Source organism: Aotus nancymaae, unplaced genomic scaffold (genome assembly GCF_030222135.1).
Source record: "Aotus nancymaae isolate 86718 unplaced genomic scaffold, 86718_ANA_hifiasm-v0.15.2.pri h1tg000062l, whole genome shotgun sequence".
Taxonomy (NCBI): domain Eukaryota; kingdom Metazoa; phylum Chordata; class Mammalia; order Primates; family Aotidae; genus Aotus; species Aotus nancymaae.
Window position 1 is genome coordinate 1,481,420 of NW_026988476.1, and position 19,918 is coordinate 1,501,337.

A 19,918-nucleotide genomic window follows, 5' to 3' on the forward strand; every position below is an offset into this window, starting at 1 on the left:
GGAGTTCGACCAGCCCGGCCAACAGGGTGAAACCCCCATCTCTACGAAAAATACAAAAATTAGCTGGGTGTGGTGGTGTACACCTGTAATGCCAGTTACTGAGGAGGCTGAGGCACGAGAATTGCTTCAACCCGGGAGACAGAGGTTGCAGTAAGCCAAGATTGTGCCACTGTACTCTAGCCTGGGCGAGAGAACAAGACTCTGTCCCCCTTAAAAAAAAAGGGGGGGTTTCATTAAACTAAAGCTCATGTTACTATGTTTATAATGTCAATCTCCCAAGATACAACATATTTTTGTTGTATTGCTCTATGCAGAGGATTACTTATTTTTAAAAGTTCTACATTAAAATTTATCCATATTTAAAACATTGGTGTAGGTGTCCCAAAATAATGAAGAAAAACTAATCTAAAATGTACAAGAGACTATGCTTTTTGACATTAAGTTTGCAAGTGTCAAAGAACTTGATACCTATAAAGAAGCTAAAGCCAATTACTCTGAAATATATGGACAGACACCATGACCACCCTCAGATAGATTATCAAGCCATAGGTGGTATGTTACATTTTACTGGGTATTTTATTTGTGAAGAAGGTGCCCAAACAGCCATGGATATTACTTTTTAATCTCTCATAACTCTCTGAGAACCAGTATGTTGGCATGGCTATATAGTAGTAGTCACCCCTTATCCTCAGGGGATATATTCCAAGACCCCTCAGTGGATGCCTGAAACTGTGGATAGTACCCAACCCTGCATATACTATGTTTTTGGTATACATACATACCTGTGATAAAATTTATTTTATAAATTAGGCACAGCACAATGCACTTTGAGGCAACTATTATTTTTTTTTGAGGTGGAGTCTCCCTCTGCAGCCCAGGCTGGAGTGCAGTGGTGTGATCTTGGCTCACTGCAACTTCCACCTCCCGAGTTCTGGTTTAAGCAATTCTCCTGCCTCAGCCTCCCAAGTAGCTGGGATTACAGGTGTTTGCCACCACACCCAGCTAATTTTTGTTTTTTTAGTAGAGATGGGGTTTCACCATGTTGGCCAGGCTGGTCTTGAATTCCTGACCTGTAATCCCAGCACTTTGGGAGGCTGAGGCAGGTGGATCACAAAGTCAGGAGTTCAAGACCAGCCTGGCCAACATGGTAAAACCCCATCTGTACTAAAAATACAAAAATTAGCTGGGCATGGTGGTGCATGCCTGTAGTCTCAGCTACTTGGGAGGCTGAGGCAGGAGAATCGCTTGAACCCAGGAGGTGGAAGTTGCAGTAAGCTGAGATCGTGCCACTGCACTCCAGCCTGGGCAACAGAGCAAGATTCTGTCTCAAAAAAAAATGATAGAATGTGGTCTGGCTGCTTGTCAGGGCTTGCTGTTGTTAGGGGGCAGCCTCCCCACCAGTACCAGGGCATTTGAGTAGGCTGGCTCTCCAAGCTGCATCTGGGCCATATACTCAACTGGCCTTCCTTATCTCTTCAAAAATGAGTTCACCTGTGGAGAGGTTACTTTGGTATCGGGAAGAGAAGTAAGATATAGTACCTGCTTCTCTAAAGATGAGTGAGTTGGTATTCAAGTTGAAATAAGTTTTCATTTTTCTCCAAAAGGCTGAGAGGCTACACTTTAGTTGGATCAAAACAATAAGACATAGTCATTCTTTAATAAAATTTATTTCTACTATAGCAGAAATACAGAAATGGCAAAGGTTTGGGCAAACCATACTTTATGAAATGGATCCTCATACCACATCCTTTTTAATACAGGCTTTTTGCAACGTAATTCCTGGATTTTCAAAATTCAGCCAACACGGAGACCTCTGCTACTCTGTTTTGGCATTCATAGCTGCTTCCTCTCTCAGACGAGCTTTCTTTGCTAAGTTCAAGCTTGTTAAAGTCTCATGTCTTTGGGCAGCCTAAAGCGAAACAGATTTGAACAGGTGATTTGTATGATGGTCAGGGGAGGGTATCTGCCTTGCACTGACAACAGCAGGTTAACAGGGCAGTAGAGGCATGGAGTCCTCTGCTGCTTGGACACTGGGCATGGCAGTCTCCTCCACGTGCTTCAACTTCCTCGGACGCTTCTGAGAACAGCAGCTCATCCATTCAAGCCAAAGAGAGAAGTGCCACACCTCTCCTTTTTCTTCCGTTCTGGCCCCTTTCTTTAAATCTTTATCCTCTCCTTTTCTCTTACACTTTCTTCTCATTCCACCCCACTTCTCTTTTATACTGAATACCTCCTCATTGTCATTTCTATCCCATTTTGATTCTTTCACTTTTCTTTGTTGCTACCATTTCTCCTTACCCAACTCATCTGCATACTCAGACCCTTCTAGTTCCTCACTCTTCTTTTACCAAAACATTCAGCTTTGGGAATCCCAGACTTTACCAAAATACTACTATTGATGATTTCCAGGAGTACCTGTACTACAGTTCCATCATTTGAGTGAGGGAGGCAACTGTTCTCTTCCCTCGTTTCTCTCCATGTAAACTGTACATTTCTATGAAGCTCACATACAGGCCAGTTTCAAAACTTTTATACCAAATAAGTCAAACTAGCACCCTAAGCTGGTATTTTCTTCTATCTGTGTATTTCATATGTAAAAGAATTAGGTATGTGGAGGGGGAGGAGAAAGGGGAGTTGATGAGAGCAAATATGCAATGGCTAATTATTCTCTTCCAAATCACATTAAGTTCAAAAGTTCTCCATTCCAGTAGCATTTAGGGAAATGGAAATTTCATAAAATGTAGAATATTACAATTTTATGGTACAGAACAGGAGAAGAACTCTCTAAAGTACATAGCATAAACCCCTGGATGATCCGAGAAGAGATTCCAGGTGGATAATTTGCTTCTGGAGTAAACTCAGCTAGTACAATTAGAGTATATAAAAGCAATGCAAATTTCTCAGAATTCTAGAAGCTCACAGTCCTGTCCACATGTTTCTGCTGTTTTCAATCTGAACTATGCGTGAGAGGTCAAAGAGGGACACAAGAACAAATGAAGTGGGATGGGAACAGTTTTCAAGAGAACTTCACCCAGGTCAGCACATTTGCCCCTTCGTACTCCCATGAGGTCAGCCTAAAATGGTATTTCCATTTAACTGCAAGACTAAAGAGAGTCAAAAGTACATTTCCTCACTCTGGAATTACTAAGCATAAGAAAGTCAGTTAAGAGTGGGTGTGTAGAATGACCTTTTCAGTATCTTAAAATAGTTGTAAGACATCTCCTTCCACATGAAATCTGCGATATATAGAATTAAGCATAGAATTAAAAGAATTTGACCAAAGCTGCTGAATATAAAAATAACTATAGCTTAAGAGCAAGATAGTATAATAATAAGTTTGATAACCTGCAAACTTGGGTCTAAATTTTTATCTTGCCACTTGTTAGCTGTGTGAGTTTGGGAAAACTATTTACCTCTTAAGGTTATTGGGGTGATTAAATGAGCTTAACAGTACCTGTTACATAATAAGCACTCAATAAATGGGAGCAATTGTATTATTATCTGAATTGGGTCTAGGTTCACATTGTGGCTCTGTCATTAGGGAGATGTGTGGCCTTGGGCAAGTTACTAAAGCTTTCTAAGCTACAGTTTTCCTCATCTACAAATGAAGTCCTAATAATACCTATCTTACAGTGTTTTTGTGAGGTTCAGATGAGATACCAGCTAGAAAGTACCTGGAATGCAGTGAGTGTTCAATTAGTGATAGTTATTAATTGTATTTTGTGCTAAAGATTTCTGGACTTGCATTCTTATGTACTGCTTAGGAGCTGTGGTCCTTAGACATAAGGCCCTGTTTGGCTCAGCTTCAAATAAAGCTCACTAAGAAGGCTCACCATGATGAAGGCAGTTATGGTGAAGATAAATACAGTTCGGTACTGACACCACTCTATAAATATGCAATGGGTTATTAAATATGCCAGTGTCATATTTCTTAATTTACATTATATGTCATAAGAAATACTTTTTAAATTTACGTTATACAAAATGAGTGTAGTCCCTCTTCATCACACCACAGTTAGGATTTGCTATTTTATCCCCAAGCGTGATATCCCAGGCTTGTTCCCAATGTCTTATTTTCTTGCTTATCTTTTCTCATAATGTAGAAAGTAGCCTCCTCTTCTCAGAGGGTAAATACAAGGGTAAATCCCTGATTTCTTCTAGGTTCTTGGTGGAGAACATACACAGTGGATAGAGAAGAAACCCCTTCTCACCTTCTTGCCTTCAATAATCATCAAGATGCATCCTGCCACTGTCAGGGCAATCATTATATAGCTAACCTTCACTCGGACCTTGTTCTTTGCAGCATCAAGCATCTCAAACCTAGAGATCATGAGAGAAAGTTATTAACTTTTCCCTTTCTGAAGTTGCGCAGGATGAAAAGTTCTGTGTATAAATTCAAAGTGTAGTAGTGTCTATAAATATAAACAGGGAGATGTAGAGATCTCAGGACTTCGGGGAGGATGAGGCATTTTTCATAACTCATTTATATATAAAATACAGCAAGATAGTATACACTTAAGTACAAAAGTAAGGCGAAAACAAAGTGAAGTCAAGAATGAAGGAAAAAAAGGGCAAGGCATATTAAACTACATTTGCTAAGGTGGACCCCAATTTTGGCTCTCAGGTTTCCAAGCAGCGTATAAATGCTAAAAGTAAAACCAGTAGCTATTTCTCCCTGGGGTTCTTAAGAAGATATTATGTGATCTAGTCATAGTCTGAAAACATCTTGACAACAGATACTACAATGAGCTTCATTATGTTTCAATATAAAGCACAATTCAAAAATAAATATTGGAGAAAGTTAACCAATGTGCTTCATATACTCAGCTTTTTGCTCTCTGTCTTGAACCTGGAATAGATTTGAGAATATCTAAAATAGCAGGAAGATTCTTTAAGCAATGCTCCTTAATATTTATCTTTTTAAAGTAATGTTTCTAAAATTGAGTGACAGTGAACTTGAGAGTGTGGTCTTTGGCAAGTGCCCAAGTGCACTAACCTATCCACTCAATACAGACCCATATACCTTAACAAAAAGTTGATGATTGGTTCATCATTCTTGTGTGAAAGCTAAGAGGCTTAACATAGAAAAGTCTAAAGAGAAGGCCCATCTACTTTGGTGATTTTGCAAGTAGGCAGTGGGTCACAGTTCTATTTTTTATTTACTTTATTTAAAGAGATGGGGTCTCACTATGTCGCCCAGGCTGGACTCAAAATCTTAGACTCAAGAGATCCTCCTGCCTTAGCCTCCTGAGTAGCTGGGACTATAGGCATGCATTGCTACACCTGATGGTCATGATTCTGTTACCTGGATGTCTGGCAGAACCTTGTCCTTACAGGGCCCAGGATAAAGAACCTCTGGCCTTCTCAGTAGAGGTGTAAAGAGAAGTGATTATCTCTAGCTGATTGGAATGAAGTGCTTTCTTTCCTCTGAGATATTGAACATACATTAATTTTAAAATTGGGAAGGGGAGTACTTTAAGAATGCTTGGAAGGAGGCAAAGGGTCTGGGATGTTGCAGGTGGAAGGAGGTGGATGCTGAAGCCATGTATGATGTGTGATGTAAGAGCTGGAACCTGTGAGGCAGCATGTGGATGGGGGTTCTTCAGGCACTTAATCTGGGCCTGCAGGCTGGCAGGAACCCAAGACAACTGCTAAGGACCATTGAATTGGTCAGTTAGGAGCATCTGAGATTCCACTAACCACAAACTGACTTCCCATGTTGATGGTATTTTACGGGATTTGAAGTGCCATGTCCTCATGAAAAGTAATCCATCCCATAGGGAGTAATAGGAATGGGCAAGTTAAGCAGTGCCTGTTCAGAAATACCAGTACCAGGATAAATGGCTGCCCAGGCCCAGAAAAGACCCTTCTAGAGTGACTCATGAGGCCGTATTTTGGGCCTGAGGGGATCTTGGAACCAACTATTAGGCAGACTGAGGAAGGTGTTCTATAGCAAAGCCTATGTAGCATCTGTTAGGGCCATGGGTGTATACCAGCATATTTTCTGCTGGTATAGTCAGGAAGAATTAGGGCATAGGCAAGAACTTGATGCCATTGTTATTTCCAGTATTCTCTTATTTCCCAGAAGAATACATGATTTGAGCTAAGAAAAACTAGGGCTTTCCTGCTGAAATAATTCTAGTTAATGTGGTCTTCTTAATTTGGCAGAAGCAGAAAAGCTCTATTAAAGCTGTTGTAAACAGAAAGTAAATACTACATATTTCCCTGGGAAAGAAATCTTGAATGAGCTCAGATCTTTTTCAATCATGACTTGAAACTGGAGACCAGAAGATCCAGGAATAGTTTCTTGCTGACAGGGAACCTCCAGGAGCTTTGTCTAAAGTCCCTGTCCCTAATAGGATGATGCCTCACAGGGGAGATGATATCTATTTCTCAGAATCTCTCTTTAGCCAGGATGCCAGTCAGTTGGGGTTTCTAACATGAGGCTAGGGCACAGGTTCTCAACCAGGGAAGATTCCCCCCGCCCCGTGCCCGCTGTGCCACTTGGACATTTGGCAGTGTCTGGAGACATTTCTGGTTGTCAGCACTGAGGCAATGCTACAGGCATCTGGGGGCAGAAGCCAGGGATGCTGCTAAACATCTTCCAACAAATAGGACAGCGCCTGCCACAAAGCATTATCGAGCCCCAAATATCAACAGTACTGTGTTGAGAAACTGGGTTAGAAGAACCTGTACTCATCATCTACAAACTCTGAAAAAGTTCCAAGATCCCAGTCAAGATCCCTTCCCTTAGGTTTAAGAAAGTTGATGACAGGAAGCACTCTTTCCTGAATTCCAGAAAGAGAGTGTTGCATTTAAATATTTTTATGCCTAAGGTTTGAGTACTTAAGTAGATTTTGAGGAATCTCCTCATTGTCAGTGGTACTTAATTTATATATCTAGATTAAAAACAAACTTAAAAAAGTCACACTTCTGTAGCTAGGAGGTGAAATCAAATAATCAAGTGACTTCAGAGTACCTGACAGTTTTTCACTATGTAACATATCAAAGATAAGACACAGGTTTTCTAGCATTGTTTTTATTCCAAGTACTTACCAAAGATAAAACTTCTGGAAAAGTGAAAAAAGTTGAAAAGTTTTAAACAGCTGGAACTCAGAGGCACTGCTTTTCCCTTAAAACAGATCAGTGACAAATGAAATCTGCTTATAATACTAAATTCGGCACTCACGAAATAGTCTCTGGGATATCATCTTCCTTTTTGAAGCGACCTGACCATATCAGGATCTTTTTCTCCCATTTTGTAGGTTTGTGTAAAGGCACTCCGTGGGTGTACATGCCTATGAGAAAAACCAGACAAGAAATCTTACTTGTTTGAGATTATAACTCTCAAACAACAGAAAAATGCTATTAATGCTGTTAGTGCTTTTTAACTAGTCACTAAACAGAAACACTGAGAAACTTCAAGTTAATTACAGCTTTATTTGGATGGAATTTCTTAGGATGCTTCATTTTCCAAATAAGATTCTAAAATTTCATGGGGACTGAGGTAAAATAAAAGCATTATTTCCTAATATAAGTCTTGCCCATTGAAAACTGAAAGAGCATCAAGAACAAAAATATGAAGTAAGGATGAACTAAGATGGGAACAGTGAGGAGCCTGTCTGACTTCAGTAGACTAAGAAAAAGTTTGTATGGTACTATCAGATTTTAATAGACCTTGAATGCCAGGCTAAAGCATTTAGACTTGATTGGGGAACTATGGTACATTTTCAATCAGGAAGAAATTAATGTTTTATGAAGGTTTATCTGTACAATGGATAGAGAGAGAAAAGGGGGACAGAGTAGAGTGGAAAAAAAAGTCCAAATGGCAGACTGTAATACAAGGGTAAGGGGATATAGTCTGAACCAGAGTTGTAGCAGTAGGAAGAGAGATGAAGTCAGTCTGGGGATCACTGAAAGAATCTGGAGACTGGTTAAGACAAAGAGGATCCGGGCACGGTGGCTCACGCCTATAATCCCAGCACTTTGGGAGGCCGAGGCGGGTGGATCACGAGGTCAAGAGATCGAGACCATCCTGTTCAACAAGGTGAAACCCCGTCTATAGTAAAACTACAAAAATTAGCTGGGCATGGTGGTGGGCACCTGTAGTCCCAGCTACTCGGGAGGCTGAGGCAGGAGAATTGCTTGAACCCAGGAGGCGGAGGTTGTGGTGAGCTGAGATCGTGCCATTGCACTCCAGCCTGGGTAACAACAGCAAAACTCCGTCTCAAAAAAAAAAAAAAAAAAAAAAGACAGAAGAAGGAGTCACAAGAACCTCAAACTTGGATGACTAAACAACAGCAATATTTTAACTAAAGACAGGAAAAGACCCAGTTGAGGAAGGAAAGAACATGAATACTACTTAAATCTGTGCAAAAAGAGAGCCAATGAGGGTGATAAGAAGGCCATGCTTATATTTTACCTAATGCATAATATCTTAATTTGGTTCATCTTTGGAGTTCTTTAAAACATAATTTCTGGATTACTATTTACTTTGGTGCATCCATACTCCTAGAGAGAGCTCCAGTTCAACCCTAGAGGCAAGAAGGAAATGAAAATGACAAATGCTGAAAATGAAGAAACCACTGTGCATGTGCACATGACCAATATGAGTACAACATGGGAGGTCTGATGTAGAAACATGGGCTTCCATCAGGCCTCTCATGTTGTACTCATATTGGTCATGTACACATGCACAATGTGAACACAATGTGTTCTCCCTACATGAGAGGGTATGATGTAGGAAACTCTCTCTTTCAGGTTCTTTAGATTCCAAGTTTTTCTACTCTTTGGGAGGTACCTACTCCATATATAGAAAAAATAAAAACTTACGGGATGGAGCTTTGGGACTTTCCTGTGATTTGGTGCAAAATCCATTTATTCTCTTCAGATCAGAGCTTCTGGTAAGTCTTAGAGATGAGAAAACATCTGTTTCCCATAACCTAAAACAGCTTCCTAAAAAAGAGAGAAAAATGTTTCAAAGAAAGAGAGAAAATGTGATGTTTTCTCAAAATGAGAAATGCCTGCAAGTATGTTTTATTTATGAAAATTAGTTCATCTAGGAAATGAATTTACTATATATAAGATACATTATACTATATTTAAAGTGCTGTGCTTGATGCTGGTTTAAAATATAAATGTTTTATTGATTAGGAAATTAGGAATTTACAACATAAAAATGTTATCAGCTATAAATTCTATACAAGTACTTCTCACATGTGTCTTATCATAATGGCTGTGGTAGCAATATTATTATGGCATCAGGGTTGTTTAGGTAAAGATTAGTAACCTCCCAAAAGTGATAAACTATGTCACCGAGTTGCCAATACTATGCTGATAAATTGGTTAGGGGACTGCAGGGGTCAGCAAGTGACTCTAGAAAGCCTTGCTCCTTCCAAGCCACAAGTCCCTAATTAGAAACCAGTTTTTGATGTAGTTTTGAATTATATATAATTTAAAAACTATATATAAGAATATATGTATTTTTAAAATTTAAACTCATCGGCTAATTTTTGTATTTTTAGTAGAGACAGGGTTTCTACATATTGTATTTTTAGTAGAGACGGGGTTTCTACATATTGGTCAGGCTGGTCTCGAACTCCTGACTTTAGGTGGTCCACCTGCCTCCGCCTCCCAAAGTGCTGGGGTTACAGGTGTGAGCCACTGCACCCAGCTGAGAATTAGTATTTTTATATATGGTTAAACCTTGGTGTCTAGCCATATTTTATTTATGTCATAATGCAATGGATTTTGGAGACCAGATTCCAAGAGTTTCTTTTCAATTCTAACAGGTATTTTAGATCATGATCTCAACAGTATTCTTTCAAAATGGCACACATCTTTTGTACAAAGAACTTGAAATGTAAACACTGTGTTTGTGCTGTAGGAGTTGTGTATTTCAAAAACTGAAATCTCAGAAAATGTTAAATTTTTGTCTGGGAAAAAAACCTTAACTCAAAGCACAGATAGAGAGTAGTATTAAAAACCCCTATATACCCGTCACCCATTTTCAACTATGATCACTATATGCCTAATAAATATCATTTAACCTCTATAAAAACTCTGGAAGACAACCTAGGCAATATTATTCTGGACATAGGAATGGGCAAAGATGTCATGATGAAGATGCCAAAAGCAACTGCAACAAAAGCAAAAACGGACAAATGGGATCTAATAAATTCAACTTTATATGTGCAGAAACTAAATAGCTTCTGCACAGCATAAGAAACTATCAGCAGAGTAAACAGACAACCTACAGATGAGACACAATTTTTGCAAACTATGCATCTGACAAAGGTCTAATATCCAGCTCTCTAAGGAACTTAAATTTACAAGAAAAAAACACCAGCCCATTAAAAAATGGGCGAAGAACATGAGCAGGCACTTTTCAAAAGAAGACATATATGCAGCTAGCAAGCATATGAAAAAAAAAAAGTAACATCACCAATCATTAGAGAAATGCAAATCAAAACCATAATGAGATACCATCTCACAACCAGTCAGAATGGCTATTACTTATTTATTTTTTTAGATATAAATTATTTTAATGAAACCATACTTTCAACATTTTACAGATGAAATTATAATCACCTAAGCTTTTAAAAAAATAAAATTAGGCACAAATTCACTTATTTATAATTGCACTGGCAAATAGTTCTTATAAGATATTTAAATCTTTGTGAAGTTGGAACCTCTATTTGTGGTTACCTGCCACATGATCTCTTTCATAACAGGCCTCATTTATTTTGTTTTCTAGGGCTGTAATTCCAGAAAGCTTTACCTGGGTCTGGTAAAAACAACGTTAGTGCCACCTACTGGAAAGGAGATAAATTAATTGCTTTTAGCTTATTTCCTCATTTAAAATGTGGATAATGCAGTGTTTCTTGTACTAAAGCTGATTTGAGGGTTAAATGGAAAAGCAAATAGGGGAGCATCTGGTAAGACGCTTGAAACACAGAAGGCTCTCTGTTAAGTTTAATGTTTTTTGAAACATTATGTAGAACATTACCTTTGATAAAACACTTCTAGAACACTTTTCAATTTTATCCCTAATGTGGTCAGGATTTTTGACAAAGGTAATTATACAGTTAAACGGCATGGGAAAAGTCTATGAAACTCTTCAATAGATTTTCATAGCACTCAGGATTAAGACACAATTATTAAATGCTGTGATCCTCAAACTTTAGTGCGTATCAGAATCTGAGGAATGCCTTATTAAAACACAAATCATGAGGCTGCCTACTTCCAGTTTCTGCATCCACAGTTCTGGAATGGAAGCTGGGAATTCACATTTCTAACAAGTTCCTAGGTGATACTGCTACTGCTAGCTCCGGACTATACTTTGAGAACCTAGGAGTTTCTCTCCCCCAAGTTGCGGTTGAATATACATAACACAAAATTTGCCATTTTAATTATTTTTAAGTGCACAATTCAGTGGCGTTAAGTACATTTATATTGCTGTGCAACTATTACTACTATCCATCTCCAGGACTTTTTCATCTCCCCAGAGAACCACTGGTTTAATGTGACCTACAAGGCCCCATGTCACACAATGCTGTCCCATTCCTCCTTTGGCAAGCACTTACAAAAGGAACAGGCAGCAAGCTAGGACTCTGCTCTCTAAACAGAAAAAGAATCAATAATAATTTCCTAAGACAGCTGTCCTTCCCCATCCCTCCTAATTAGAACAAAGGCAGTGGGGGCCGGGCGCGATGGCTCACGCCTGTAATCCCAGCACTTTGGGAGGCCGAGGCAGGTGGATCACGAGGTCAAGAGATTGAGACCATCCTGGTCAACAAGGTGAAACCCCATCTCTACTAAAAATACAAAAAATTAGCTGGGCATGGTGGCACGTGCCTGTAATCCCAGCTACTCAGGAGGCTGAGGCAGGAGAATTGCCTGAACCCAGGAGGCGGAGGTTGCAGTGAGCCGAGATCGCGCCATTGCACTCCAGCCTGGGTAACAAGAGCGAAACTCCGTCTCAAAAAAAAAAAAAAAAAATTTAAAAAGTTATCATTAAAAAATGTCTGAAGTATTTGATGTGGTCTTGGTTTTTATTTTGCAATTATAACAACATGAAAGCATAAACAAGTTTTAATATCATTACTAAGACCTTCATTTTGTATCTCAAAGAGACAGAATATATCGACCAGACATCCAAGCTAGAAATTTTCCATCCTCTGGTGGATCACAATTAAAAACATACAAACTAGAAGAAAAACAGCCCTGTAACCCTCTAGCTGCACTTGCAGCTTGTCCCTGGCTGATCAGTTCTGTATCTCCAGGGGCCTAGCAGGAAGTTAAGCTGAAGCCTTACAGCTGTCTCTAAGGCTCTGGTTGGCAAATGGCTAATCTTAAGAGTAAAGGCTCTGAAACTTTTTTATCTATCAAAATTGCCTGGAGGAACTGTGAAACAGATTACTGGACCCCACTGATACAGTAGGTATGGACTGAGCCTGAAAATGCAGTTCTAATAATTGCCCAGGTAATGTTGACACTGCTGGTATGGGGGACCCATAATTTGAAAACCAGTGCCTTAGAAGTATTATTGCTCGAGGGAGGCTATAGTGGTCAACAGGGGTGATACTGGTTGAAGTACTGGCTTCTCTTCTGGTAGTCCCCTCCTTTCCATAAGTATCTTTTCCAACCCCATGATAGACAGTGGAGAAAGGCAGGGATGGTTTTTCTTTCTTAGAATCTTTCAAGGTCCTCTTGGAGAAAACCATTGGTGATGTGACTGGAGATACAACACTCTCTGGGAATCAGAGAATCAATGTTACAACCAACTTCCCAGAGTGGCTATCTGAAACTCTCTAGGCTGTAGCTGTTGACCTGGGCTTTGTGACAGAAACAGACTCCCTATATCCGTTTTCTCATCCTTCCTTGCAGGCTTGGAGAAATACCAGTCTTCTTTCATTCTTAAGTAGTGAGGCTTTCCATCTGTGATCCCTCTCCTGAGGGATGTTGTACCAAAGTTATTCTTATTTTCCACTGCTTTTTTCCTGCCAAATGTTATCTACCCCATCTTTAAAATCTAAACTAAAAACCTAATTTTCTTTTTTAAGAGACAGTGTCTCACTTGTCAGCCAGGCTAAAGTGCAGTGGAGCGATCATAGCTCAGTGTAACTCTGAACTGGGCTCAAGCCATCCTCTTGTCTCATCTTCTGGAGTAGTTGGAGCTACAGGCAGATGACACCATGTCTGGCTAATTAAAAAAATTTGTTTTGTAGAGATGGGGTCTTATTATGTAAAAAACTCTGTACCACCAAGTTGATATACGCCACGTTGTTACGTAAAAAACTTTTTGTAAAACAAACTTTAAATTATAAAAGTAACACTTGCTCATTACAGGAAATTTGGAAATTAAAAAAAAGATGTGAAGAAAAATAAAAGCACTCAATCACACCACTTAGGGATAACAACTTGGTGCATTAATATTTCTTTTCAGAACTTCTCCTATATTTATATACAATATATACATTTTTCATAATCAGATAATACTGTATCTTGCTATGTCATACTTTCAAAGATATTAATACTTTTAATAGCTGTGTAACACCCAACACACAGCTATAACTAGAATTTAATAATTCCCTAAACTTGATTTGTTTTCAATTTTTCACTATTATAAGTGATGTTTCAATTAACAGTTCTCTACATACATCTTTGATGGTATTTCTGATTATTTTCTTAGAACAAAATCCTAGAAGTGAAGGGTAAAGGGTATGAATCCCTTTAAGGTTCCATCTACATCTATATCTATCTATCTATCTATCTATCTATCCATCCATCCATCCATCCATCCATCCATCCGTCCATACTATTTTCCAGAAAGGCTGAATCAATTTATACTTCTACCAGTAGTTGATGAGAATTCTGTCTCATTACACTACAGTAACACTGAAGGTCCACTATCTTGGACAAAGCATTCACTTGTTCTCAACAGGTCCTATTAATAAAATTCTAATTTCCTCTTTTTCAGAGGTCAAATGATTGAATAAATGGCATGTATCTACTACTTCACTTCATCACCCACACTTTATTTTGCCACAATGTTTCCTTCTCCAATCATTTTACTAAAGTTACCAACATTAGTGACCTCTTTCTAGTCACATGAATATTTTTGTTCAGATTCTCATCATTAGCCCTTCTGACTCTACTCTTCCCATTTTTGTGGTCATTTGACTCTACTGATCTCATTCTTCAAGGACTCCATCCCTCCTTTACACTGTACCACCATATTCTCTCACTTCACCTCCAATCTCTATGACCTATCTTCTTTAATGTCTTCTTTCTCAGTTCTTATTATTTACACCATGTCATGCCTCCAAGGTTTAGTCCTTGCTTCTATTCTGTGGAAGGACTCCTCCATTCTGTTTTAATAATCAACTCCACACAAACTGCTCCCATATCTTTATTTCCATAACTTTACTCTTCCTTTGCCCTCAGGTCTTCAACCTCTCACCACCTACAACTCAGTGCCACCTAAACCTATTCAATAATGCACCATCTTCTCTGCCAAACTAACAAAAATCTTTGATGGAATTTCTGATTATTTTTCCAACTTTCTTATTTCTGACAATGGGGCAACACTTCTGTACTCCTCAACATTAAAAATCCTTAAGTCCTTCCTTACTCAGTATCTCCAAACTCATCCTTTCTTCAAGACACTTCCTAAATATAATCCTTTATTTCCATCATTGCCTCACACATCAGTTACTGTAATATCTTCACAGGTAGCAGCAATTCAACTTGTATGCAGTTGCTGTGTTAATTTTCCAGAAATCTTTCTTTGATTACTTCTCCCGCTAAAAGATTTTTTTTTGGTCCAAATTCAATTGGTTCAAACTGCTCAAAAGACCACATTTTATCTCCTATTACCTCCTGATCAAAATCCAAGGTAAACTTTATTCTTTCATACCCTTTTCAGACTCATTACCACCTCTATATGTGCTCATGTCACTCTCAGACTCCTTCGTTTCAATGGAGTCTTCAGGAATCTCTGATTTCTTGAAGCCAATGGTATACTGGAGGGGGCCAGTGGAGACAAGCCCTGATTTGTAGTGTTTGCCAATAACCCTTACCATAGCAGATCTTAAGCATCACCAATTATGAAATTGGGAAGAGATGTGCATGAAACCCATAGGAACTGGCTCCAGGACACCACAGCAGCACTTATAATCTGGTCTGTAATCTAAAGCTTTATATATATACTGTTTTGTATAGGTTCTTCTAGTGTATTATATATGTTTGTTCATTGCAATAAATCAGCCCTAGGAAGTGGGGCAGTCCATTCATTTTAGAGCTTTCACAGTGTATAGGACAACCATTGTGTACTCAACAAATTCTTGGTAAGACCTGGAGAGGAGTGATAAGCAAAGCCAAAGGTGAGGGTAGTTAAAATGGGTATGTTCTCATTTAGGGCTGTTTAGCAAGAACAAACAAAAAGAACAATAAGGGAGCAGAAAGTGGTAGAAATAAAATCAGAATGGGAGCCCGGAGATATTGGCTATGTCCCAGGTCCGCACTTGTGTGATCCTTCGCAAGCCAATTCCCTTCTTGGCCCTGAAGTTTCCTCATCTGTAAAAATTAGAGGACTAGATTACCTGACTTCTAAGATACCTCTCTACTCTAATGCTCTGAGATGTGGATTAAACTAAAAGGAAGGCAGGCCATAGTCTACTGCATTGGTAATAATAATGACAGCAATAAATTCATTTTCAGATCGGACCAGTCAACAGAGTTTAGGGCAGCAAAACTTTCTTTCAAGAAGAAACATTCTTGTAAGGTCATTCTATTCCTTTGAACTAATAATTATTCAGTGGAAAGATACAATATCCTAAAAGTTGTATCTATTTTATTCTTTCAGGAGAAAAGAGGTGTGAAAACTCACCTTATATTTGCAGCATATTCCAGGATATTTCCTAGTGTCCTTTATCCAAAAAATGTGTATTGCATGCCTGCTATGAGCTGAACAGCAATAAGTGGTAAAGACTGAGTAAAAACAAAACAGATCCAGTGTTTACCCTCATGAAACCCACCACAGTGTGGGTCAATAGCCATTTATTTCCTAATCATCTGTATCAGTGCTTTTCAACTTAAAGAGCATGCACTGCTCTGAATTGCAGATACAAGCTATGGACCCTCTCTCTCAAAAATGGTATACAATCATAAAAATTTGAGAAGTTCAGAGGACCTTTCAAATGTGGAGGTGTCCAGTACCAGAAGTTAACAACCCTGATCTGTATCTACAACTATATCTACAAAACAACAAACATATTCAAGCTCATAAAAGCCTATATTATGTTTGCTATATTGTTTGTTGAGGGAGTATAACAAAGATTTCCAACAGCAACAAAATTAAAGGTCATCATTTATAAGGTTAAGTTTTGATTATCTGAAATTTCACTTACCTACAGAATCTTATTCCAAATATTCTGGATAAGTAAGGTATGCCTAGATTATGCTGCTGCTGCTGCTTTTTTTTTTTTTTTTTTTTTGAGAGACAGGGTCTCACTCTGTTGCCCAGACTGGAGTGTGGTAGCACGATCGTATTATACAGACTGGAGTGTGGCAGCATGATCGTGTTATATAGCTCACTGCAGCCTCAAACTTCTGGGCTCAAGTGATTCTCTTGCCTGAGCAGCTGGGACTATGGGTGTGAGCCACCAATCCCAGCTAATTAAAAAAAATTTTTTTGTAGAGACAAGGTCTTGCTAAGTTAGCCAGGCTGGTCTCAAACTCCTGGTCTCAAGCAATCCTTCTGTATCAGCCTCCCAAAGTGCTGGGATGGCAGACGTGAGCCACTGCACTGGGCCAACATTTCTATTTGATTTGTTATTCCTTTGGCTAAGGGTGCTTATTAAATTAGTGTTCTTTCTTGAAAAGCCATTTGTACATGAAGGTGTACTTTCATTTCAGAACTAAATTTGCATTTCATGACTCTTCCATTTCACATTAATGAGACCCAATTAATCATGACAAATTCTCACACACACACACACACACACACACACACCCTGAATGAATAGCTTGAACAACAGCAAAAAGCACAAAAATTCCAGAGTTAGAGAGTACCAACTCTTCTCCTGGCTCTAACATTTTTTAGCAAAGTGATCCTGGACAAGTCATCTCTGACCTATGTTTCTTCATTTATAAAGTGTGGGGGTAATAAGACTTACCTGAGAGGGATGCTATGAGAAATCCATCAAACAAAATAATGTATATGAAAGTGTTTAGCTATGAAGTGGGTGAAAGGCAGTAGGTTGTTGTGAAGTTGCTCACAAAACATCAAACATTCGTGGAAGATCATATGGAGAGAGCTGCTCATATAACTTAGCGTGCTATTAAAAAATTTACATCTAGGCCGGGCGCGGTGGCTCAAGCCTGTAATCCCAGCACTTTGGGAGGCCGAGGCGGGTGGATCACGAGGTCAAGAGATCGAGACCATCTTGGTCAACATGGTGAAACCCCGTCTCTACTAATACAAAAAATTAGCTGGGCACGGTGGCGCGTGCCTGTAATCCCAGCTACTCAGGAGGCTGAGGCAGGAGAATTGCCTGAACCCAGGAGGCGGAGATTGCAGTGAGCCGAGATCGCGCCATTGCGCTCCAGCCTGAGTATCAAGAGCGAAACTCCGTCTCAAAAAAAAAAAAAAAAAAAAAAAAAAAAATTTACATCTGAAGTAAAATAAATTGTTCTTAAATCACTCAAGGAATTCTGCTTTGGTTAAGTGGTCAACAATGAAGTTTTTACACATCATAAGTTTGCAAGAGAGGCTGTGGAATTTTCAAGATGCATAAACATATTCTCAAAGCAAGAAGATGAACTAGTTACAATACATTCGTATTAGTTCCAAGATGTCAAAGTCCTTTTCATGCAGTCTATTTTAATTTTTTTACAGAGCAACGATCCTTTCACTTCCCTTGTTGAAAAGCTTTATAATGGTTAATAGGATGTACACAAAATATTTTAGGTATATTAGTTCAACAAAACTGACAAAATGAATGATATCAATCATAGTACTAAGGATTTTAGTGGAGGAACTGTTTGCTTTTAAAGGAAGTAAATACTATAATACTCTCTAGTTTGAGAAATGTTTTCCAATCCATTCTCCACTGGAACAGCAGTGGAGATAAGCTGTGTAAAGGATAACGTTGGGATGGGGGAGTTATGTATCAAACTTGTGAAACTATGTAATATTCACTCTTTTTTTTTTTTGCATTACTTTATTTATATTTACAATGTACATTTATATTATTTCAATAGCCAAGTTTGGGACTATTTTTCCTTTAAAAATTGAATTAACAACTTTTTAATAATGTGGTGCCATTGAACAAAAGATCCCTGGTACCTAGAAAAGAGTCAAAATGCAAGCCCTCTGATTTCTCTACCTCTACTATGCCAAGGCTCTGCTGGTTGCCCCAAGAAAAAGAATTAAGCTTTCATTACCTAAGTCCAAAATAGTCATCATACAAATGTCTACTACCAAAACCAACTGCAGATTCTGCAATGATACACATTTCTTCAAGAAATTCAAATCAATTAATTGTATAAGTGTTTAAAAGTAAGGTATCCTCCATTTTAAGAAAACAATTACTATTATTCTCTAAGACCTAAATCCTTGGCCTAATCAGACATTTAATGAGTGGGAAACTTCAGACTGGAGGTTTTCTGAGAGCAGGGATAAACTCCAGAGAGGAAGGGGCAGGGAGAAGAGGGAAGACTCAATTAGAGCAATGGATGGGGGAGGTTAAGGTAGAAAGCTGAATGAATGGGTAATGCGGAGGTCTAGAGTTGGCAGGTGCTTTACAGACTGACCTCAGGGGAGGCTGAGGACGGGGATGTGGAGAAGGGAAGGCACGTGGGCCGTTAAGTTGGTGGGAGCTGGGTGGATGGAGAGCCCGGGATGAGGGTAAATCAAGGGCAGTCTCCAGCGTCTACCAGCAGCTGCTCACCTAGTTCTCTCCCAGTATTGCCACTAAGGAGGCAGGATTCCGAGCGACCGAGAGAGTGCGTCATGGAAAAGAGCCACTCCGAGGCCTGGGAAGGCTACCTGACCGCAGCGGCCGGGTCAGCTCCCCTCCCTCCCGAGGCCCGACCAGCACCTCACCCGCTACCAGGCGTAGACCGCGGAGGCTCCCCATGGCCGCTTACTCCGCCGACGAACGCAGAACTTCGCTAGGAGCGGTGGCGCTGATGAGCTCAATGTCACCCAGAGCTGGAGTGGGAAGGACGCAAGCAGCGCCAGGGGACGACGCGCGAGAGACGCGGTGGGCGGGCTTGCGCCAGTGCGGGGCGTGAGGGGCGTGCGGGGCGTGCGGGACGTGCGCGAAGCGCCGGAAACTGGCGACGCCATCCTAGTGTCCCTGGCGCCGCGTTCTGAGTCAGTCTCGTGAATGGTTCTGTGGAGTATGGTGCCGTGGGCTCTTGCTTTAGCGGATATGCATCCACGGAAGTAGCTGTGTGAAATAGAAGGGAAATGTGCAACTTTCCTGAGCAGTGAACTCCCAGAATACCAGTATTCCAGTATGCCGTTCTTCCAGTGTTTTCAATGAACATATGCTTTTATCAGTAAACACATAATTGGATTCAGTGCTCAGTGGCCTTATCTCTCGTTGGCTTTTGAGCATCCCTCAGGCTAATTTAAGAAATTAACGTGTTTATTTTCTATTTGTTTTCTATTTACCTATTTTCTAAAAACATTTGATCATCTCCATCCTAAACACCTTACTCTGCCAGAAATGCCGTTTTTTTCTTGACGTTTCTTAGTGGTCTCAAATTCTTAACAAAGACCCCTCTGAAAGGGATTAGAAAAGCCTTACTTCCCTAGATTTCTTTCAACGACCCCTTCGTAGGGGAACGACCAGGAAGTTGTTTCCTTTTTGTAAAAAGATGGAATTGGAGTAAACAGTCCCTT

The 19,918-nt window shown here is 39.6% G+C and overlaps 1 protein-coding gene across 2 annotated transcripts; it reads right to left on the minus strand.

Moving 5' to 3' along the window:
• Positions 1-1,648: 1,648 nt before the first annotated feature.
• Positions 1,649-19,231, minus strand: FAM162A (family with sequence similarity 162 member A). Of its 2 annotated transcripts, none has more exons than XM_012476225.3 (5): positions 19,112-19,231; positions 8,833-8,955; positions 7,190-7,298; positions 4,212-4,320; positions 1,649-1,909 (listed from the first exon to the last, which is right to left on the minus strand). In XM_012476225.3, exons 1-5 carry the CDS (start codon positions 19,143-19,145, stop codon positions 1,817-1,819), a joined length of 468 nt encoding a protein of 155 aa, XP_012331648.1. In that variant the 5' UTR covers positions 19,146-19,231; the 3' UTR covers positions 1,649-1,816. The 2 variants fall into 2 exon arrangements, with proteins under 2 accessions (XP_012331648.1, XP_012331647.1); XM_012476224.3 differs by lacking the exon at positions 19,112-19,231 and adding an exon at positions 18,957-19,057.
• Positions 19,232-19,918: the final 687 nt, after the last annotated feature.

Excerpts from the sequence above, each read along its gene's own strand:
- FAM162A (XM_012476224.3), bottom strand. The coding sequence starts at position 19,020 with ATGACGCACTCTCTCGGTCGCTCGGAATCCTGCCTCCTTAGTGGCAAT. Across the intron at positions 4,321-7,189 it reads GATATCCCAGAGACTATTTC|GTTTGAGATGCTTGATGCTG; the intron begins GTGAGTGCCGAA and ends CATGATCTCTAG. Across the intron at positions 1,910-4,211 it reads TGATTATTGAAGGCAAGAAG|GCTGCCCAAAGACATGAGAC; the intron begins GTGAGAAGGGGT and ends GTTTCGCTTTAG.